Here is a 23,466-nt window from a genome sequence, read left to right on the forward strand (position 1 = left end):
GCACAAAACGTTGGTACAAAGGAAAGAGCACAAATAATCTTTTCTCAAGACTGTCCACAACCTTCTCAGAGCTTTAATATTACTAATCCATCCTTTTAGAAAGTTTGGTCGTCGCTGGCAGGATTTTAATAGCTTCGACTCCTCCTGTGCCTGAAACATTTTATATTCAAAACACTTTTCGGTATAACAATATATACTAAAATATTACCTTTTTCGCATTTAAGCAGGAGTTCGTTGTGAAGTACATGTCTTCCAATACTGTTTCTACTTCATTTAAATAGCTGAAGTGGTTGGAGTCTGCTGTGATCGGAGCTCTATATGGCTGCAATAACGTAATTACCATAAAAAAAAAGATAACAAATATTTATTCTAAGAGTTCTTACCTTGCCTACCGAATTCGAGTATTTGTCCTTAGAATTGAATATATCGAAGAGTTTATCAAAGATTTTAATAAATTCAGCCGTTTCAAGCGCTTTTTTTGGTAGCCACTACGCATAGCTGTCGCACAGGATTCGCTGAGCGTCCTGGCAGCTAAGGCCACATTCATTGCTGCGAACGGAGGGAGGTCGATACATCTCTTTTGGAGCTTCGGCACAAGCCTCAAAGGTGACGATACATCTAAATCGTAGAGTTTACGAATGTGTTGATATGTTGCTATTTTGCTTTGAAACACAGCGTTGTGTTTAAATATAGCGTTACGGGTATTCTTCATTAGGTGCGGCGAATCATACATGATCAATATTTCTCGACCATCAATTTCTATTTTTGGATGATCTGACGAAATTTGATGCTCCTGCACCATTTTGATGTTCGTGCTGGATTGGTCCATCGTTATAACCAAAGGATTCAATCCGCATTTCACAACAGCACGAACAGATGCTTGCAGTAACTGGAACAAACCTTTGCTTCCAAGGCTGTTATGCGCCAGGTAATATCCGATTGGCTGTAATAACATAATTGGCTGTAATAACATAATTTGACAAAAAAGACAACGCCATATCTTACCTGTTTAAACTTTGAATACATCCCAGATGCCATGACAACAACGGCCTCCGTTGCCAAAATGCTGGGATCGTTACCTTCAACTTTTCTTGGTATTCCGTCGTCTGGAAAGCCATGGAATACGTCGGCTTTCGCGCTATATGACAAATCTTTTTTTATGGACATCCCGTTACAAGTGAGAGTTACGATTTTGTTCTTTTTGTGTTGCATTTCGCGAACTTTTCTTTTTATGGCAGTGAGCAATGAACTATTTATTCCTGGTTGCAGGCGTACATGTTTATTGTAATTATATACCGAGCTTTTGTGAGGGAGTACCACGTGTTCAGAGTTCCTGACGTACCTGTACGCTCGAGGGCCACTTAAGTACGTACCAGCAGCAAACTTCATTGTGGTCGAGTTGTACCTCCTACCTTTTGGTTTGCGCGTAGAGTTTTTTATTATATCCAGAACTACTGGGTTTTTCCTCGCTCTTGCACCCAGTTCTTCGTTTTCCGTTTTGATTTTCTTTGTTGCTTTTAATTCCTTTTTAAGAGCAGCGTTTTCTCGTTTGGCTTTGAAGGCACTTTTAAGCCGTCTTTGTCCGGTTTGATTTGAAACGAATAATTTTCGTTTCACATGCCTTAGTTTTTCCCTCATGCTTTGTATAGTCTCGTTTTGCACCTGTATCTGAGCTCTATAACTTTCATCGCGGCTCGTAGCAGATGAACTCAAAAGACTTATCAGTGCTGAGTCACCGGATTCCACGGTTGAGTACAGCATGCTATCTTTATCTGTTGCTGGTGTTTTAATGATATCGTTGACCACACATAGCTGAGGATGAAGATCGTAATGACCACTCACGCAATTTCCCGTCAGATCGTCATCATTCTGTTTTATTTCAGATGGTGAGGACAAGGTTGAGATCTGGTAGTTGCTTGACACTGGGTCGATTTGGAGCGATACCGTGTGGAATCCTAGAATGGATTCTGATATTGGCAACGTCGTGTTGATGTCATCGAATGATGAATTGGTCGGATGAGAGAGTGATGTTCCGAGTTGTGAGGTCCCTTCGGTAGACACATCATTCCCGACGAAAGATGTATCACGGACACTGGCGGATGATTTACAATAACTCTCCCATTCTTGATAATCCGATTCTCCTTCCAGAAACTCTATCGGTTCGCTCGTCGGATCGTCATCCGAATACTGAGGTGATTCCGCCACGAATTCCGTGCTGAAAATAATCATTACAAGATGAGGAATGTAAATAGGACGTACGGTACGGTGCAGTTACCCAGCAGTGTTCGATGTTCCCCCGCATTCTTTGCCGTATTCACTGTTATTGTTGGAGCACCAAAGTGAAGGTAATGCGTTCGGCAGTAACCTGCTCATGTTGATTGATTAGATTTGTGGAGTGATGCTATCACTTAAGTTATGGTTATTCTTACCCTTTCTCCTTCCTGCTGGATTCCTTAAATGCTGTGAGTGGAAAATGTTCCGAACAAATGCGTTTGTTTTTGAACGCAGCTGCCCCATATGCTGCAAACTTTTGGGTAGCTTCTAAGGAACCGCACCGTTGCACCCAATCATGACACCTACGAATTAGATATGCGGCAACTATTTTCTGTAGCACAAGTGGGATTCCTGAAGCAAAACTTACAATTGATTATCCTGCGGAAACTGATGGAAGGAAACACTGGTTCCTTGATGATTTCCGCACCAGTAGAACTCACATTTGCGACCCATGATAAGTTTATCGACTGATGAAAAGATAGGTTATGTTCCTTTGTTATGATCGCGATTGACAAACGTCAAATGGAATGGGAATTTCTGAGCAACAGTAGCGCCGCCTACCAGGAGCAGAACCACTCACATTTGAATTGACGGTTTTTTAATTTTACACAGCTGCCAACAATAAGATAAACGTCTGTTCTCTGTGGTTTAAATGCAACTCAACTGACAAGATTGAAGTTGCGTGTGCTTTTATTGCAACTCTTTTAGACCAAAGCATAGAAAGCCACATTTTGGATGATGTTGCTGGTGCTGCTTGGGTACCTCCTCCTGATACCGGCCGGAAACTACGAGCAAGGATCGGTATATTCGCCTCACTCCATTTATATTCACTCCTCTTTGCCGAAGCGAATCGAGAAAGATGCAGCAAACGGATTGTCGTGATCGAACACGCAACCCCATCACCAGTGGGAAGCGTGGGATCGTCGCAGTTTGGATCGCAAGCGAATGAATGAATAGCCAATGGTGACGAATGCTGGTGGGCGATCGAAGCGGCTATTATCATAACCAGAAGAGTCCAGACACGAATGCCACATAAGTGATAAAGTGTCTTTAATAAATATTAATAATAATAATAATAACCAGAAGAGAATGTCTGCATATAATGCATACATTTTTAGTGTATTGTTGTTGAAATGCTAGATTAGCAAAGAAAATAATAAACATTTTTTGAAAACTTCAAAAATTCGTATGCGCAGTATCACTCACGAATCACATCACCGCTCGATCGCTTGCGATACGAATGTGGACGAATGTTTAAATTCCAAGTGTGGCTTCCCACCGTTCGCCGGAGTATGCTGTCGTCGCTGACAAGCAAACACACAAACCAAAGCGACAACCGTTCGCTGCTGACTGTACTCGAATGTGGATGAAGATGAAAAGTGGAAATCAGGAACCCTGACTACGAGCAACCTTAGGGAAGAACGGGTAGCCAACCCCGGTGGGAACTTTGTTTGTAGGCTGACAAGGAAGGGGGGTTTACTTCTGAAAACCTGAGCGTCTGATCCCTATGTTAGGGGTGGCTGACCAACGTCCGAGTGCCAGGGAAGGACTCTAAGCTTAACCGTGCAACGACCCCAGCGAACAAAAAGGACTTGCGATTAGAAACTCGGTACGTGGAACTGCCGATCTCTCAACTTCATTGGGAGCACCCGCATACTCGCCGATCTACTTAAGGACCGCGGGTTCGGCATCGTAGCGCTGCAGGAGGTGTGTTGGACAGGATCCATGGTGCGAACGTTTAGTGGTACACAGACAACCAATTTGCACGTATAATGATGTTTATGTTCATGTTATACGCACTTTTATGCGGTAAAGTTACATCGCTTAAGATGCAGTAAAAGTGCCTCATGCGTACGAAAGTGGAGGCGCTATACGTGCATTGACGGAAAAATATTAATGCTATATGACTTCAGGCGATATCTTATGCGATGCACGGTGTGCACTATTGCGACATAATATAGCATCTTATGCGACTTAATAACATTCGAAAAAAAATCAATTCTTGTCACCTCAGTATCGAACTAAGAACCTTTGGGTTTTCGAGCCACACTTCACACTTAACACCAAACACCACTTATGAAACACGCTGATTAATTGTCATGACATTCTAACTCACCTTAGTGTTCGTTGGAATGCACTTGCTGTCCCTGCGCTGTACGTGTTCGACAGGCTATCTGGAGCTCAAAATGACGAAGCGTGATTTCCCGCACAATTATCGTTTTCACTATTTTGCTGGCACCACCCATTGTTAATTATCAGGTCAACAAAACAAAAATGATGACTTTGTAACTTGTTTTGTAACCATAATGATGACTGTTAACTTTCTTGTAGCTTTTTGGCGCTCCAAAAGCACCTCTGTCATTGTTATCACATATCTCATCGCAATATACCAACGTTAACGATTCTAGTTTATGCGAGTTTGTATGCACATTTTAACGAGTTTATTTTTACTTTCTTGCGATTAAGTTTGTACAAAAATGCGAGTTTAACTGACATAATAGAAAAAGTACCAAGCAAAGTCGTATAATCATCGCAGTGCGCAGTTATGCGAATTCAATTGACACTTTGCGAGTTCGCTCGAACTCTTTTGCGAATAAGTAAAGTTCATCAAAATAAACATCGTCTACTACGATGTAGTTATCTACACATATAAAAATGAATTTCTGTCTGTCTGTCTGTCTGTCTGTCTGTCTGTCTGTCTGTCTGTCTGACCGCTATGCATTCGGAAACTACTGAACCGATCGGTATGAAAATTTGTATGTGGGTATATTTGAGGCCGGGGAAGGTTCTTAGCTTGGTTTGAGACCTCTCCGGTCTCTGGAACCGGGGGCTCCCATATAGATGACTTTGCGGGGAACGTTCCTATAGAACTGTATGTCATAAAAACACAGTAGGCAGGCAGGCTAGAGTGGGTCATCGGAATCGTTTTCTCAGATCCAAGCTTTTTTGGTTCCGTTTCAGGTCCTGAGTATCAATGCAAAATTTGAGCACGATCGGTTGCGTCTACACTTTGCGCATTGCAATTGAAATTTGTATGAGATTTTGTATGGGAAAACATACTTTTTGGCATTTTAGCTATAAGTTGAAAAAGTTTGTCTGAAACTTTTTAACCGATGCTGTAAAATGATAGCCTAGGATGTTCTGAAGAGCTTTGTTGAAGACCGCAAAGCGATCCAATGCTTGTGAAAAAAGTTATAACCAACGAACCGCATGCATGTGTTTATGTTTTAACATGTAAAGGAATAACAATAGCAACAAAATCATGCTGTTTCGTCAAGCAATGCCAACGCTGTAACTTTTTTCATAAGCATCAGATCACTTCGCGGTCTTCGACAAAGTTTTTTAGGACACCCTAGGCTATGTTTTTACATTATCGGTTACATGGTTTTAGAAAAATTCGAGCTTGTTATGAGAGAAATGCAAAAAAGTGTGTTTTCCCATGTAAAACCCCATACAAACTTCAAACGCGATGCGCAAAACGTAGACATAACCGATCGTGTCCAAATTTTGCACACTTATTTGGGTCCTGAAATGGGATCAAAAAAGCTTTGATGTGATGGGATACCATTGAATTTTCCATTTTTCCATATAAACGATGACCCACTCTAGACAGTATGTACAACGTTTGCCGGGACAGCTAGTACATTATAAAAGTTAATTTGCACCCTTCTATGATTTTACCGGATACATCGCAATAAGTTCAAAAAATAACATCATATGCGATGAAAATTATCCCTCAGCCGTATATATATGCGATAGTGAGTAAAAATAATACTTTATACGATGTACAGCACACATACTTATGCGATTTCTGGTTGTCTGGGTAATCACTAATCATACCATCTACCAGAGTTGCGGCAACACACGCGAGCTGGGAACATCTTTTATCGTGATGAGCGAAATGCAGAGGCGTGTGATGGGTTGGTGGCCGATCGATAAAAGAATGTGCAGGTTGAGGATCAAGGGCCGGTTCTTCAACTTCAGAATAACAAACGTGCCCACTCCGGAAGCACTGATGATGACAAGGACGCATTTTACGCGCAGCTCGAACGCGAGTACGACCGCTGCCCAAGCCACAACGTCGAGATCATCATAGGAGATTTAAACGCTCAGGTAGGCCAGGAGGAGGAATTCAGACCGACGATTGGAAGGCTCGGCGCCCACCAGCAGATCAACGTCTCATTGATTTCGCCGCCTCCAAAATATGTCCATACATACTTCCCTTATCGTTAATCCTGGAGATCACCACAGCAGACGGAATCACGTTCTGATTGACGGACGGCACTTATCCGACATTATCGACGTCAGGACCTATCGGGGCGCCAACATCGACTCTGACCACTACCTAGTGATAGTCAAACTGCGCCCAAAACTCTCCATCATCAACAATTTACGGTACCGGCGACCACCACGGTACAACCTAGAGCGACTGAAACAACCGGATGTCGCCTCAGCCTACACGAAGAATCTCGAGGCCGCGTTGCCAGACGAGGGCGAGCTCGATGAGGCCCCTCTAGAGGACTGCTGGTACAGTGAAAGCCGCCATCAACGACGCAGCCGAGAGCACCACGAGAGGGTACGTGAAACAGAATCAACGGAACGAGTGGTTCAACGAAGAGTGCAGAACGGTTTTGGAGGAGAAGAATGCAGCGAGGGCAGTAATGCTGCAGCAAGGGACCCGACAGAACGTGGAACGTTACAAACAGAAGCGGAAACAGCAGACTCGCGTCTTTCGGGAGAAAAAGCAGCGCCTGGAAGAAGCAGAGTGCGATGAAATGGAGCTTCTGTGCCGTTCCTAAGAAACACGGAGGTTCTAACAGAAGCTCAACGCATCCCGCAACGGCTTCATGCCGCGAGCCGAAATATGCAGGGATAAAGACGGAGGCCTCTGGACGGACGGACGTGAGGTGATCGAAAGGTGGAAGCAGCACTTCGATCAGCGCCTAAAAGGTGTGGGTAACGTAGGCACGGGAGACCACGGAAAGGGAGTAAACGACGACGCCAATGCAACGGAGGACGAAAATGAACCAACTCCCACACTGAGGAAGGTTAAGGATGCCATTCACCAGCCAACAAACAACAAAGCATCTGGTAAGGATGGTATCGCAGCTGAACTCATCAAGATGGGCCTAGAAAAGTTGACCACCTGTCCGCATTGGCTGATAGTCAGTGTTGCCGCTGGCCACACTGCCTCTCGATTTGTCAAAAGAGACAATGCTGAGTAATCATAGAAGCTCAAACAGAAAATGTACTGAGTCAAGAAGAGAAAGAAAAATCTGCTAAAATCGTCCAAGCAGACGCAATTTGTTATAACACATTGTTTATTTAATTGTTTATTCTACAATTTGTTCATAAATGAAATTTATTATTGTAGCTCGTGCACACGTAAGTGATAACATGCTAAGTCTAATTTATTGTAAATATTTAACGACTAAAATGAACTGTTTATAGCTAGTGAAGATGCGTCAGATTTCACCACAATCAATTTGTGGTAGCAAGACTCTGTTGCGCAGGGAATAATGTATCAAGGGAAACACCGAAAGTGTAAGTTGTAGTTTGAACTATAATTGTATATCCTAATGAATTAATAAAACCCCTATTTGCAGTTTAAAGCTGCACAAACGCATGATTCGCGTTGCTGCTAAGAACCGGGTGAGAATTCCCCTCCAGCCCCCGCAACATTCTTTAAAACTTTCGTGAGCACTGCGAGACGTGCGATGTGAGATGTGAGGTGTGTTCACCATGTGCTAGTCGAACGGGAGACTGCGAAGATTTCTCGCGCCCCGTTTCATAGGTTTACACACGAGATATACGAGAATCAGTTAAACTTCAGAGCGGCACATTTGGCAACTGTATGACGATGAGTCCGGTTTCAGCCACTGGCGGTAAGCCCGCTCGAATTTTACTACGGCTGCAGCAGCTACAAGAGAAAGAGCGCGCGATACAGCAGCGCGAGATAGACTTGGAGAGGCGAATGCTTGCCTTAGAACAGAAGGCACTCCAAGAGAAGTACCGATTGCTGGAACAGCAATTGGTAAAACGAAAATACAAGGACCGTCCCAAAGTGAGTCTATGCACAACGACGACGAGTACCCCGGCTGATGACTTTGCACCGGAGATCACTGGCAGCAGAGCCGGGAACATTCCTTCAACAGCAGAGAGGTGCACTGATCAAATCGGGATAAGCGGCGGAGAGTTGAACACTCATTCAACGAACCAGGCCTCCGAAAAACAATCGACGGTTAGCGAGCCTGCCGAGCAGCTCGAAATGATGGACTATTCGACCACAGCTAATCGTGGGACTCAGCAGCGAAACACTCGCGCGAGTTCCGAAACAGCTCTAAGTGTGGGCGAAGTAGTACTGGAGAAAGTATCTCTTGAGCCAGACCAATTATTCTCTTCGCAGGGTCATCTCGCTCCGATATGTGAGAGCAGAATACCGAATGATGGAAAGAATACAGTAGCCTATAGTGATGGGATGCAGCAGAATACGTTTGCTGCTTTAATAACACCAACGGTGATGGAACATACCACTTCGCTGGTGATCAACCAACCGGTTGAACACGATGATCTCTTCTACGGCGCAAACACCTGGACCGGTAACCATGCAGAATGGGGCACATTTGTAGATGTGTTTGCGCCAGTAGCTGCCGAGAAGGGGTACTCAAACTGCGTAAACTTTGCGAAACTGCAACAATATTTGTCTGGTCAGTGGAATCAGGAGGCCGACGGGTCATCAAAACTCTGGAACTCCCTCGAGCATCGGATATCAACAGCTTGGATCTCAGGATGTGATTTTTTGGACGTTATTTGTCATGACCCATGGAAGTTTGTGGCTGTGGTTATGTACCCAAACGAACATTCTCGTCTCATACAGATGAGAGTAAAACCCCAACCAGATTCAACGAAATCACTGCTAGCGACAACGACACGGCAGAAATCAGCCTTTGTCTATCTTGTTTTTCGAATATACCGATGGATTTTGGAGTCCCATACCGTGACTCTAACGGACATGCACCTTTGTTTCGATTTGATTACCATTCAGGCAATGCTGAAATGGGCTTCATCAAAGCAACATTCAGTTCGCAAAAAAAGTAGCTGTTCGATGGAGATTCAAGTAACGAAAATCGTCTACAACATCAAGCGCCTAAGCGACTACGAGTGTACCCGAGCAGGAATGAATAACTGCCACATAACTGGAGCATACCAAAATCAGGTATCATACCAAGACAAGGTATTGGTCGGTTGTCCAGGTATTGAAAATAACTTATTTTGGTATTTTTTAGGTATTGATACAATACCTCAACAAGTTATTGATTTGGTGTTGAGGACTGCTTGAGGTATTATTCGATTATGGAAAAATTGCCATTTATAAGAAAAAATCGACGATTATTATTTAGGTATTGTCATACCTGATGCCATTATTCACGCGTTATGCACAGAATACACACCAGTTATTATTTTAAGTATTTTACCTCTTATGCAGGGCTACTTAATACCTCATTCAGGTTGTAGGTATTCGGTTTTCCATACCTGAGTTAGTTATTCTTCAGCTATTTTCTCCTGCTCGGGTAGTGACTGCACTGTCCTGTGTAATGCTAAATTGCTACAATTTATGTGGGTAGAAGGGGATTGTGTGTTGCATATTGAAGTTTTGAACAGTCAGGACGATAAAGCGCTCGAATTGCTCTTCGTAGTGACATTGAGAAACATAAACAAAACTGTGGATTCTCATCTGTACATGAAGGCAAATCATACTGTCGACATCGTTCTAATTTACGGTTCCCGTCACCAGCCAACCAAGGATTTCGAAGTAATTACCACTCGTAATGGGAAGAGTATTTTCAACGATCCGACTGCCGGCACTGATATCTACGCCTTGGATAAGAAGGACGAAAGGAAGATCGTTCTAGTGTCCGAGTTGGAAATCAGTGTCTTCGGTAAATCTCAGTTTACAATTGGTAACAGTGTGTACGGAAGCAAGAGCACACACGTTGGTGAATCTAACACGAATATGTTCCACTCGACCACGGAACCGGTCTCGAAGGACTTGGATGATATTAACGTATATAAAAAGGATCCTGGTGCAACTGTTTTAAGCCAAGGACCTGCGCGATTTCCAAAATTACAACAAATGGTGAAAAAATATTTCAACGATAAGACACCATCCCGTGAAATCAGCCAGATGAAACCGTTGATCGGCTCAACGCCGGTATCCTGACCGCAGATTTGGGAACCGATAGATGTGTAATGACCAAACTTATCCTACGTAACATCGTCGTCTCGTTCAAGAAGTCCCGGGGTATTCTTGGTTTCTACTGTAAATCAGCACGTAGTCATCATCGAGGAAGGCAACTAGGGCTACAAGGCATCCCGAACGCATCGTCAGGTCCTAGCCGAGGACACGGGACTTAGAAATCAAGATTGTTGTCAGTCAGGGTGTAAAGTAGGGTTATGTTTAATTAATTAAGCTGTGTGAGCAGCAAACAAGGTTGGACGAGAGGTTTTGGACAGTTCAATTAGGTAAAACTGGGACTATTCAACCCAGTGTTACGGGGGGGAGAATGTTGCCGCTGGCCACACTGCCTCTCGATTTGTCAAAAGAGACAATGCTGAGTAATCATAGAAGCTCAAACAGAAAATGTACTGAGTCAAGAAGAGAAAGAAAAATCTGCTAAAATCGTCCAAGCAGACGCAATTTGTTATAACACATTGTTTATTTAATTGTTTATTCTACAATTTGTTCATAAAGGAAATTTATTATTGTAGCTCGTGTACACGTAAGTGATAACATGCTAAGTCTAATTTATTGTAAATATTTAACGACTAAAATGAACTGTTTATAGCTAGTGAAGATGCGTCAGATTTCACCACAATCAATTTGTGGTAGCAAGACTCTGTTGCGCAGGGAATAATGTATCAAGGGAAACACCGAAAGTGTAAGTTGTAGTTTGAACTATAATTGTATATCCTAATGAATTAATAAAACCCCTATTTGCAGTTTAAAGCTGCACAAACGCATGATTCGCGTTGCTGCTAAGAACCCGGTGAGAATTCCCCTCCAGCCCCCGCAACAGTCAGGATCTGGGAAACCGAGCAACTACCGGAGGAGTGGAAGGAAGGGATAATCTGCCCCATTCACAAGAACGAAGACCATTTGGAATGTGAGAACTCCATGGCGATCACTATTTTGAATGCTGCCTACAAAGTGCTATCCCAGATCATCTTCCTTCATCTTTCACCTAAAACGAATGAGTTCGTGGGAAGTTATCAAGCCGGCTTCATCAACGGCCGGTCGACAACGGACCAGATCTTTACCGTACGGCAGATCCTCCAGAAATGCCGTGAATACCAGGTCCCAACGCATCACCTGTTCATCGACTTCCAAGTGGCATACGACAGTATCGACCGCGCAGAGCTATGGAGAATCATGGATGAAAACGGCTTTCCTGGGAAGCTGACTAGACTGATTAAAGCAACGATGGACGGTGTGCAAAACTGCGTAAGGGTTTCGGGTGAACTATCTAGTTCATTCGAATCTCGCCGGGGACTGCGACAAGGTTACGGACTCTCATGCCTACTCTTCAACATCGCTCTGGAAGGTGTGATGCAACGAGCCGGGCTCAACAGCCGGGGAATGATTTTCACAAAATCCGGTCAATTTGTGTGCTTTGCGGACGATATGGACATTATCGCCAAAACATTTGAAACAGTGGCAGAGCGAAGCATCAAAGGTCGGACTGGTGGTGAATGCCTCAAAAATAAAGAACATGCTGGTAGGCGGAACCGAACACGACCGGATCCATCTGAGTAGTAATGTTACGATAGACGGGGATACATTCGAGGTAATTGAGGAATTCGTCTACCTCGAACCATTACTGACGGCTGACAACAACGTGAGTCGTGAAATTCGGAGCCGCATCATCAGCGGAAGTCGGGCCTACTACGGGCTCCAAATGAAACTGCGGTCGAAAAATTTTCACCCACGCACCAAATGCACCATGTACAAAACGCTAATAAGACCGGTGGTCCCCTATGGACACGAGACATGGACCATGCTCGAGGAGGACCTGCAAGCACTCGAAGCTTTCGAGCGACGCGTGCTAAGGACGATCTTCGGCGGTTTACAAGAGAACGGTGTGTGGCGGAGAAGGATGAACCACGAGCTCGCTGCACTTTACGGCGAACCCTGCATCCAGAAGGTGGCCAAAGCCGGAAGGATACGGTGGGCAGGGAATGTCGCAAGAATGCTGGACAACAACCCTGCAAAGCTGGTGTTTGCAACTGATCCGGTTGGCACAAGAAGGCGTGACGCGCAGAGAGCACGATGGGCGGACCAGTTGGAGCATGACCTGGCGAGCTTTGGGCGCGACCGAGGATGGAGAGCGGCAGCCAAAAACCGAGTATTGTGGCGTACTATTGTTGATTATTTCTTGTCTTAAATGTGATGTTGAACAAATAAATGTATGTATAGCAAAGAAATAAAGAAATGGGTCCTACGCCTAGGTCTTAGCTAAGACCCTAAAAGTAATGCACAATCGTTACTACTTTCATAATTTGGTGTGTATTGTGCATACTCTTATGTATCCACTCTGAACATTGTCCACCGCAATAATTTCTTCATCCCAACGCAACCTCGCTGATTGCCTTCCGAAGGTCAATCAGGCCAAGGCGATATACCCGCCGATAAATTGAGAGGCTATCACAATCGCGCAAAATTATTGCAATCGAGTTTCCCGCCGCAGGCACTTTTCTAGTTCTATTACAAGCGCCCATCAGAGCGCAGTAGTGGAATAACAAGTGCTGCTTCTGCTTGTGCAGCAACCCGAAGCCCACTGCTGCAGCAGCGCCAATACAATCCAATTTCCCCCGCCCATGGTCGAGGACAACCAGCAGGAAAGATGGAACACCCGCCAACCAACCGGGGGTAGTTTAGTATGAAATTTATTATCATTTTGGCAGAAATACGAGAATTCGCGCGCACCCATGCCGCGAGGTCTCTTCTTCGTTCCGGCTAAACGACGACGGAGCAACGCAACATCACAGTCCCAGCCAGCCAGCCAGCCAGCTCAGCACGCTCGCTGCTCGTTGGCTTAAATTGTTGCATTGATGCGGCCTGATGTGTTTGGTTCCGTCTTCTTCATCTTCGGCTCGGCCGTTGTGTGTGAACCGAACAAGGTGGGTGGATATCTACAACGAGAAAGTTGCTACTGCCGCCCTATGGGGTAGATGTGAGGGGGAGCTGCGGGTAAGGCGTCTAAGCGATGATATTATTTCATACTTCAATATAAAACAAAACGTATTTGATTTTTTTAATAGTTCTTCTACTACTTAAACATGCATTGGCATAGAAATTATGTATACATATATAAAAATGCAGTGGTATACTTCAGTGGTGTCATCGTGGTTACTCCAAGTTACTCACTGAGTAACCAGCTCTTCAGATAAAACATAAAAACTTTTAACCCTCAGCATAAAAATTGGCTTTTTTTTTTTAATGTTTTATTTTATTGTGCATACAGATATTTCAAAGCTGATCACATTTACATTTCGCAAACCTCATGCTTATCCGCCCTCATGAATATCCGGAAAGATATCTGGTTATTTACCCACTCATATACCTTTTTAACCTTACCATTATTTTCTTTCGCTTTGAAATCATCAATTTTATTTTATTTTTGCGCCCCCATGAATATCATAAAACAGATCTTGTAATCCATCCATTAATATGACCTTGTAATTTTTCCATTTTTATTTTCTTCCGCTCTCATCAATAGCAACAAATTTATCTTGCAATATTCTCATATCTGATTTTTCCAATTATTTCTTCCGCCCCAAAATCACCAATTTATTTATTTTTATTGCGCCCCCAAATATCATAAAATTTATCTTGTAATTCGCTCATTATTATACTTTGGGGTTTTACCAATTTTTTCTTCCGTCCCAAAGCATTCTAAGTTTATTTTTTTTTTGTGACTCCATGTATATCAGAAAAGTTTTCTTGTAATTCGCCCACTATTTCACCTTTATAGTTAACCATTTTTTTGTTCCGCCTCAAAATCATCAATCTTGCCCCCCCCCCCCCCATGAGTATCAGAAAAAATTATCTTGTAATGAATGAACTGATATACCTTTGTAATCTCACCATTTTTTTCGTCCTCATGAATAGCAGAAAATGTATCTTGTAATTCGCCCATGTCTGATTTTTCCAATATTTTCTTCCGCCCCGAAATCACCAATTTATTATTTTTTGTTCCCAATAAATATCATAAAACTTATCTTGGATTTCGCCTACTAACCTTTGTGTTTTTTGTGGTCGCCGATTTTTTTAACATGGGGAAGCATAGGAAGTCAATTTTAAAATGCTTCTAAAAAATCAAAACATTATTTATTTGAAAACGGATTGATGTACGGGTTAAGAATCTTCGTTTTCTACACAATCAGTACCTAATCTGGAAAAAAAAAACTTTTTATTCAAAATTATGCTAAAAAGTTTGATCATTGAATTTCTCATCACGTACACCAACCCGCTTTTAATTAAATATTGTTCTAAAAAAGAAGCATTTGAAAACTGACTTCCTATGCTTCCCCATGCTACGATCCTTCACGGATACAGTAAACTTTTTACAGGTGGCAGCAGCGTACCTTCGAACTCTCGAATACTAAAATTGGTAGGCTGCAGTATACCAAAAATTGTATGGCTTCCTGGAATCTGGAAAAGGAAAATTTCGCATGTGTGCGTGTGCTCTGTCGCACTGGTCATTGTTTGTTGTTTTTTTTTTTAAATTGGTCATCTGCTGCCATGACCAATTACCTTCACCGGCTTAAATTACCAAAATATGTTTAAAAAGAAATGATGGTAATGGTGAGAATTGAACCGAGACACCATCAAGATGATATATACTTAGTATCCTGCGCTCTTACCAGCACGGCTACAACTGAGTTCATGAATTCCTTCTCAAGGTTTTTCTAGAAACTTCTCCAAAATTCGTCCAGGGGTTGATCCACACTGACAAAATTGCAAAGCTAAACTTTATGTATTTGGCACCAGGCTTGTCCACACTGACCGCATGAAAATTCTGCTCTTTCGATTTACACCACCAAAACCATCATATTTATGCAATCTTCCTATCTTACCTGATAGAAGAATGTCTGAATATCCTAAATGTCATTTCGAACTGTCAAAAAATCGCACCGCAGTGCCGAACTGAGCGCGCAAAGAGAAATTCACTGGGGTGAATTCACCCGGGTGAAATTCTCTTTGCGCGCACAATGTGACACTACGGTGCAATTTTTTGATAGTTCAAAATGACATTTAGGATATTTCAACATCCTTCTATCAGGTAAGATAGGGAGATTCCATAAATACGGTGGTTTTGGTGGTGTAAATCAAAAGAGCAGAATTTTCATGCACTCAGTGCGGACAAGCCTGTTTGGCACCCTTATAATTTACAAGACTGTTCGAGTGTTGTGGGACGATAAACGCCATGTCCGGCTTTTTCACCTTCATGTTCGTGCAAACATAAAATTATAATTATTTTCCTTGTTTCTAAAAATTATAAAAGTTCACTTATGAAAATGTTATCATTGGTTATATCGCGAATTTGAACAGATTTGTAACTGTCGTGATCTCGTTCGCGATAGTCCATCGACTGAACTCCAACGGAGTAATATCAGACAAAGTTAAGGATATTTGAAGCTCTCAACGCCCAGGAATAAAACTAATAAAAGTAAGTGCGATAATTTTTGCAATCGTATAACTGTGTATTTTACAGCGAAGCGGAAGAAATCAGAAATGTGGAGAAACTGAAGCGCTTCCAGCAGCCATCGGGAGATCAGGAGAACGCGAAGAACCCCTTTCTTTCGGTGTCCGGACATTTGACCGAATGCCATCTGGCCGAAAAAGTCGTTTGGCCGATGCCGTTTGGCCGAATTATGATCAAAATTATTCAGAGGTAGTTTTTTATATTCCAACTATCAATTTGATCAGTAGTATTTCCTTATTTTAATCATAAGATATTCTTTCTAGTTTTGGTATTCCAGTTGGCGTTGAAACTGCCAATATTTTATTAAAGATTTTTTCTTCTTTGAATCATAGAATGTTCTTTCTAGTTATATGGATCCTGTCCAACACACCTCCTGCAGCGCTACGATGCCGAACCCGCGGTCCTTCAGTAGATCGGCGAGTATGCGGGTGCTCCCAATGAAGTTGAGAGATCGGCAGTTCCACGTACCGAGTTTCCAATCGCAAGTCCTTTTTGTTCGCTGGGGTCGTTGCCGTTGGTCTCGGTTCGTATTATTCTGTTGCTGATTTTCCGTTACAATGGTTTTTTACGGCTGGCTCGTAGGGCCTGACACCAACCCCCTACTTTCCGGAGGACCATAGTGCACAGTTCAGCTTAGAGTCCTTCCCTGGCACTCGGACGTAGATCAGCCGCCCCTAACATGGGGATCAGACGCTGTTGTGAGCAGGGCCCTACATTTTCAATTTCAATTGAAATTTTCAGGTGAAGTTTGTAAACAATGTTTTCAATCGTCAATGGAAACAAGGCGCCGTCGTCGTCGCTCAGCCCGACTGGCATCGTCACCGATGAACCGACGGTGCTGCGCCGTCGCAGATGCCGCTTTGTTTCGCACTCACAAGCTCACGCACGCTCGTTCGACATCAAATGAATTTCTCTGTTGTAACTCAATTAATGAGTGTAACAACCGATAAATCTGTGTAATGTTGATGTATGCTATGCATATTTTACTGAAATAGTCGATTACCCATAAAAAAAATTAAGCAAACAAACATTTTAGATAATTTGAAAATTTCAATTGAAGCCCAGTCGGTGTGAAAATGAGCCGCCGCCCGTCGTTGCGTCGAAGAAAGCGACAAAAAGAACGGATGAAGCGAAGCGCTTGGATGTTGTTGTGAATGTTCCCGTCGTCGGCGTCCGTCCGATGCTGATGGGCGCTCGCTTTCAGCGTCATGTTTTGGTTTCGACGATGTAGGCCCCTGGTTGTGAGCCGCTCCTCCTGGAGAACAGACGCTCAGGTTTGCCGAAGCAAACCCCCCCCCCTTCCCTGTCAGCCTACGACCAAAGTTCAAGAACTTCCTCTGGGTTGCTTTAAAGCGTTATTCCGCAAATTAGTCCGGCCGAAGTTTCTCTGAGAAATTGTTTTCTGAAATTTCTCTAATCTTGGAAAATCTTACATGATTTGCTTTAAAAATGGCTCCAAATGTTCCATTCAGATGTTTTTCTAAGAATTCCTATGAAAACCTCCCAACTCCCATAGGTTCAAATTACTAAATCTACACCGATATATTTTAAGTAATCTCTCCGCCGGTTTAAAAAAAAACTAGGAATTCCTTGAGCATGTCCACTAGGGATTCCGATTGAAATGTAATATAGTAGTCCTTTAAAATTTATTCCAGATAGATATTTGTTGAGAGATTTCTACAGAGATTCCTTTAGAAAACCCTTCAAAGATTTCTTCATAAATTCTTGTGAAAAATCCTTCCAAATTTTCATCAAAAGTTTATCATAGGACCCCTTTGCAAGGGCTAGAAAATTTTAATCAGAGATTGCTACTGAAATTTCTGAAATCTTACCAGGGGTTCCTTCACGAATTTCTTCAAAAATTATTTACCGTTGATTTTTTTTACTAATTTGATTTTTATGGTATTCTTTTATTGTTTGAAAGGTTCCACAAGGGCATAACTAAGCTGAAATCATTTGCTCATTGTAGTAGTGACATTGATTTTACATTTCACAATTTTTAACTGCACTAAGGTTGGTAAAGCCAAAACACATGTGGCTGTTTTGAGGTCAGGAACAACCAAAGTTTAAAATTAGGATGTACTTAAAACATTGATGGGACAAAATGACCTGATCTGTAACGGAACCAAAAAAAAAGAACTTTATCGGCAGACAACGACAAGAAGTTGGCAAGGAGAAGTGAGCGACAACAGACAGGGGCAAAAACATTCAAGGTTGACTGCCTACTTTTGGAAAATTTCACAGAGATTCCTTTGGAAATTCTATCAGGAATTCATTCAATATTTTTTTTTTTCATGGAGACAGTCAGCAATTCTCTCCAAGGATTTCTTCGGATTTTTTTTCGAGGATGCTCAAAAATATCTCGGAGAAATCTTTTAGAAAACATTGAATTGGATGCTTTAGGAATTCCTTCAGAGCTTCAATCAGATTTTTTTCTAGAAATTCATAAAAAAAAATTCCCGCAGTATTTTTCCATGGATTACTGCAGAAATCCATGGGTGATTTTAGAAGATTCTCGTAAATCTCCTCTAGAAATTTCTCATTTTTCTTAAAATTTCTAGAAAAAAAAAAACAAATCTAGGTTCTTCAATAAATTGCTCCAAAGTTGCCTTTGGGAATGTTTTCAGAAATTCTTTGAAAAAAAGGTTAACCCAAGAAATTTCTCCAGAAAATCAGTTACAAAACCTTAAAGAGATTCCTCCATTTTTTTATCTTCCATGGAATTCTGCATGTGTTTTTAAGAAAACCCTCCAGGGATATCTTTTTGTGTAAAATCTTTCAAGCGTTATTTCAGAAATTTCTCCAGCGGTGCCTTCAGAAATCTTTCAAATATCATTAGGAATTTGGAAATCCCTTGAAATATTCTTTCAAGATATAATTAAGATTTTTTTTTCAAGAATCCCGGTTTCCATTGGAAATTCTCGTGTCTTTGGAATGTCTCCAGGAATGACATAAGGGATTCCTGCAGAGATTTTTGCATGGTTTCATTAATTGGTTATAGCCTTCAGAAATTTCTACAGGATTTTATATAGATATTCCTTCGGAAAATCCCTTGTGTATTCCTCTATGTGTTTTCTTAGAAATTTCTCCAGGATGCCCTTTAAGAAATCCTCTAGATTTTTCCCACGGAATCTTTTGAGAATATATTTGAAAATATTTCCAGAAATATTTTGCATAAATTTCTATAGCTATTCATTTAAACATTTCTATAAAGATTTTACAAGCATAATTTTCCAGATATTCAGATATTGAGGATAATTCGTCCTCAGATTTCTCCAAGATGATTTTTTTTTTCAGAAAATTGTCATCGTGGAATTTATACAGTAATGTCCCATTTGATTTATTCCCATACATCATTTGTGTTTCGTATTTTGGAAAACCCTTCAGAAATCCATTATTTAATACGGATCTCTAAAGATCTAAAGATTTTAAAATCTATTTAGAGACTCCTTCAGTATTTCAAGGATTTTTCAGATACCTTAATATGTTATAAGAGATTACTCCCACAAACGAGCACAGGTAGTTTCTTCAGAAACTCCTTCAAGGACTCCTCCGGTATTTCCTACAAGGATAGTTTTCGAACATGTCCCAGCAGTATCTTGTGAAATATTTTTTTCGGGATTCCTTCAGAGGTTCCTTAATCTTTGATATGATTAAATAGCGGGGTAACATGATGTTTTCAAATGATGATAATCAATTTGATGGTCATAAAGAGTGAGTCGATAATTATTGTGCCATTTTCAAACTAACGTAACTTTTTTCCTACTTCACCGAAATCAACCAAATTGTATACAGTTTCTTCTTATTGTTTACATCAGTGTAGTTGAGCAGTTATCAGTGAGGTTCCGGTCGATATAAAATAAATTAAGTTAATAGTTCACAAAAAGATGTTGTACAATCACATGCTTAAATCTAAGATTATGGTATCATGCCTTGGAAAAAATTAATGACTATACATAACCGGATCATCTTAATGTCCATCAATAGGTTTCAGGAACGGTTGTCAGTGAAACATAATCTTGGAGCTGGGTGAAAACCAGTCACAATGCACATAAACACACCAGAGAGCGGTTGTTATTTGTTTAAAGTGGAACCTGAACACGTATGGAGGGCGTCAATCGAAAATGTCGTGAATTTTAGAAAAACGCATTCTAAAATTCAACCGATACCAAAAAGTTGAAATATATATATGTATGTATTCTAAACTACTGTAAAAATGTGGTTTCATTTCGTTAACTATAGACGTTTTGCGAATCAGTTGAAGGTAGGGTGGCACAATAATTTACTACTCACCTTTTAACACAAAATATTTAATCCAAACAGCGAACGTTCGACGCGCCGCGAACTGTCCAACTAGAATCACGGACAGAACACCCCATCTTCCCCGCTTTGACGTTCTGTTGCATGGCGAAACGGGACGAATAGGCGGAAGTTCTGTCATAACTGAACGCACCCGAAGAGACTCCATCACAAGTCAATAAAGTTGGCTCGGTATGCTAAAGACCAAACGGGGCAGAGCGGGGCAGCAGCGTGATATGCGTCCAGGCCAGGCCAGGTTCATGCTGCTGATGGTGAGAAGAAACACATATAAATAATCGCAGATAATGTTTACCGTGTGGCTACCGCAAGCAAACACTCCGCTAAGCAAGTGACCAGCCAGCGCCAGCGGAATGGTGGGGCCCTGACGGTTTGGGGAGAAGATCTTCTACATACCTACCCGGGGTCTGATGGTGGACCGAGTCTCCGAGACCGAAGCCAATAAAATTCTCTGATATGAACATGTGGGGTGCGGTTTGGCTACCGCTCCATTTTGCGAAGCATAAATTAAAACATTTAACTAGTTCCAGCGCCGAGGGAGGCCACCTGGACCCGGGAATCGGGATACACCTGTTCGGGTAGTGACGAGCTCTCCCGGTTGATCGGCCGGTCGGTTGGACGTGCTAAACAATGATTATTTGCAAATTTGCTGGTACCGAGGTGTGCGGCAAAAACGTTTCTGGTTCATTTTTTATTGTCAGAGCCGTGTACAATCAGAGAAGACATTGTAGGTCAGAATTGAGCCTCGACGTTGGACCTCAAATTAGGGGTGATTTGGAACGATTATTATTACTGTATTTGAATATTTGCCAGTTCAATTGTGGCAAAAAAGTGATTTCAAATGGGTTCCGAGAAGAAAACGTGCTAAGCACGCTGATTGTCGTGTGGGGTTTGCCCATAAATGATTAAGCATTTTTAACGGAACATGGACATCGGAATTTAATCGGCACTTTTGACCCTTCATTTGTCTTGTTGAATTAGTTTAAGTAATTTGAGCATTTTGTGCAAGGCAACTTAAGTATTGGGCCGTTGAAGTTTTGTACATCTTTTTGGCAACGTTCAGCAGCACAGATTTCTGATCAGAGCTAATAAAAACTTAACTATTTTAAGGGTGGTACACGAAATGTAAATTAAGGAATAAGTGTAGCGAGGACGTCGAGACTATACGAGGCAAATGTGCACTTTTATCACACTTTTTAGGCGTACCAAAAATAGTGTGATAATACAATTTGGGATGTTAAAAGCTATATATACAGAAAAGCTTCTTTTGTGAGTTTTTCCATTGTTTTGTGTTTAAAAATTCTGTGATATTCCCGAGCTCTTCCAGGGATTCCTCAAAAAAAATCATCTAAATAAGATACATATTTCAGTAATTCTTTCAAATATACGACCATTAATGTAAGAAATTCATTCAAGAATCATCGCAGAAATTCCTCTACGGGCTTCCTTCAGTTTCTTACTGAGAATTATCCACGTATTTCACGAGCTATTCTTCTGAATAAAAAATAGAAAAAGTAAATTGAATTGTTTTAATTTTTTTTTAGAAATGATGGCTTCGGAAATTCTTTGACATATTTATTCAGATTTTTTTGCAAAATTCAGTGACTTCTACAGAAATTTATCCTGGGATTTTTTGAGAAAGACGGCCAGGAATGTCCTCGGGGATTTCTGTGAGAATTTCTTCAGAAACTGTTTCATGGCGACCTTTAAAACATCCTCCAAGATTTCCTTTCAGAAAGTCTTCCACGGATTCATCTTTCATTCAGAGTTTCCTTAAGATTTTTTTATCAGAATTTTCTCTATCTAACTAATTCTCTAACTTTATCTCATCTAGAAAATCTTGCATGGGTTCCCTTAGAAATTTATCCACAGAATTTTTTTTTCAAAGTTTCCTACAGAAATTCTTAATGAGATTTCCCCATATTTTTTATCAAGGACTCATGTATGAAATATTCAATGAATTCCTTCCAAAACTGCTTCATGGATTCATTTAGAAATTACTTCAGGAATTTGGTCCGACAATCTAATAAGGTTTCTTTGAGATACTCGTTCAGCGGTTTCATTAGAAGATTTTCGAGAATTTTTTTTATGTAACTTCTTCTGTGCTTCCTTTAGATTATTCTCACAAGCAGTTTCTCAGAGAATTTTTCTTTGTGGATTTGAATGCGTGCCAGAGATTACTTAAGAAATCATTCTAAGGACTCGATTAAAGAATCCATCAGAAGTTTATCCAGGGATTTCTTCAAAGTTGTCAACAAGGATCTACAAATCTTTCAGAGATACTTTGGGATATTCGTACAGGTATTTCTTCAAAAAATCAACCAGAGTTTTGTGCAGAAATTATTCTGGTGATTTCAGTAAAAATTCCCCGAGAAGTTTGTCCAAAAACTTTTTCAGGGATTCATCCTAAAAAAACTGATTCTTGTATTCCTTTTGATGATTCAAGCAGATATTCTTCCATAGATTCCTGCGGGAGCTCATACAGAATTTTCTTCCGGATTCATTCCAGATACACTAAAACCTCTTTTTATGCATGTTTTTTATGCACTTTTAATTTATGCACCTTTTTTATGCCCTGCATAAAAAGAGGGAAAGCTACTCAGAACCAATATTGTGCATAAGAATATTTAATAATGACAGGAACTATTGCAATGGCGACCGGGGGTGTTTACAGATGAGAGCAAAGGAAGGTTACAGGTTCGTTTTTGGGTGTTTCCGAAGGTCTCATGTGCGTTACATGGGCTCCGAGTGGGTCTTAAGGGGATTTCGGAGTCATTTCAGAAGTCTCAGAGCATTTTAGGCTGGTTTCAGAGCCGTTACGGAGGATTTTTTTTAGACATTTCAAAATGTTTCAGATCATTTTCGGCGTGATTTAGAGGTGTTACGGAAGCGTTACGGAAGAGTTTTCGGGGTGTTCGGAGCCTCTCAGGTGCGTTACATGGGGTCCGAGGGGGTTTAAGGGGGATTTTGAAGGCATTTCAAGACGTTTCAGAGCATTTTCTGTGGAATTAAGAGGTGTTACGAAAGCGTTACGGATGAGTTTTCGGGGGGTTTGGAGCCTTTCAGGTGCGTTACATGGGGTCTGCGGGGGTCTAAGGGGGATATTGGA

At 41.5% G+C, this 23,466-nt stretch overlaps 2 protein-coding genes across 3 annotated transcripts; one reads left to right on the top strand and one right to left on the bottom strand.

Moving 5' to 3' along the window:
- Positions 1 to 497: 497 nt before the first annotated feature.
- Positions 498 to 2,925, bottom strand: LOC109416518 (uncharacterized). Its single transcript, XM_029854089.2, has 4 exons — positions 2,642 to 2,925; positions 2,430 to 2,576; positions 2,276 to 2,365; positions 498 to 2,215 (listed from the first exon to the last, which is right to left on the bottom strand). The coding sequence occupies exons 1-4, from the start codon at positions 2,725 to 2,727 to the stop codon at positions 859 to 861; spliced, it is 1,680 nt and encodes a 559-aa protein (XP_029709949.2). The 5' UTR covers positions 2,728 to 2,925; the 3' UTR covers positions 498 to 858.
- Positions 2,926 to 7,442: 4,517 nt separating this feature from the next.
- LOC115263351 (uncharacterized) lies at positions 7,443 to 11,346 on the top strand. 2 transcript variants are annotated; one of them, XM_062855053.1, is made up of 3 exons: positions 7,443 to 7,659; positions 7,726 to 7,818; positions 7,881 to 11,346. In XM_062855053.1, exon 3 carries the CDS (start codon positions 8,129 to 8,131, stop codon positions 9,611 to 9,613), a length of 1,485 nt encoding a protein of 494 aa, XP_062711037.1. In that variant the 5' UTR covers positions 7,443 to 7,659; positions 7,726 to 7,818; positions 7,881 to 8,128; the 3' UTR covers positions 9,614 to 11,346. The 2 variants fall into 2 exon arrangements, with proteins under 2 accessions (XP_062711037.1, XP_029722507.2); XM_029866647.2 differs by having other exon boundaries at positions 7,443 to 8,620; positions 8,681 to 11,346.
- Positions 11,347 to 23,466: the final 12,120 nt, after the last annotated feature.

This window comes from Aedes albopictus, chromosome 2, assembly GCF_035046485.1.
Source record: "Aedes albopictus strain Foshan chromosome 2, AalbF5, whole genome shotgun sequence".
NCBI lineage: Eukaryota > Metazoa > Arthropoda > Insecta > Diptera > Culicidae > Aedes > Aedes albopictus.

Coding starts and splice junctions, on each gene's coding strand:
- LOC109416518 (XM_029854089.2), bottom strand. CDS start 2,727: ATGGGTCGCAAATGTGAGTTCTACTGGTGCGGAAATCATCAAGGAACC. Junction 2,577..2,641: donor TTTCCGCAGGATAATCAATT/GTAAGTTTTGCT, acceptor TCTAATTCGTAG/GTGTCATGATTGGGTGCAAC. Junction 2,366..2,429: donor TCCAGCAGGAAGGAGAAAGG/GTAAGAATAACC, acceptor CAACATGAGCAG/GTTACTGCCGAACGCATTAC.
- LOC115263351 (XM_062855053.1), top strand. CDS start 8,129: ATGACGATGAGTCCGGTTTCAGCCACTGGCGGTAAGCCCGCTCGAATT.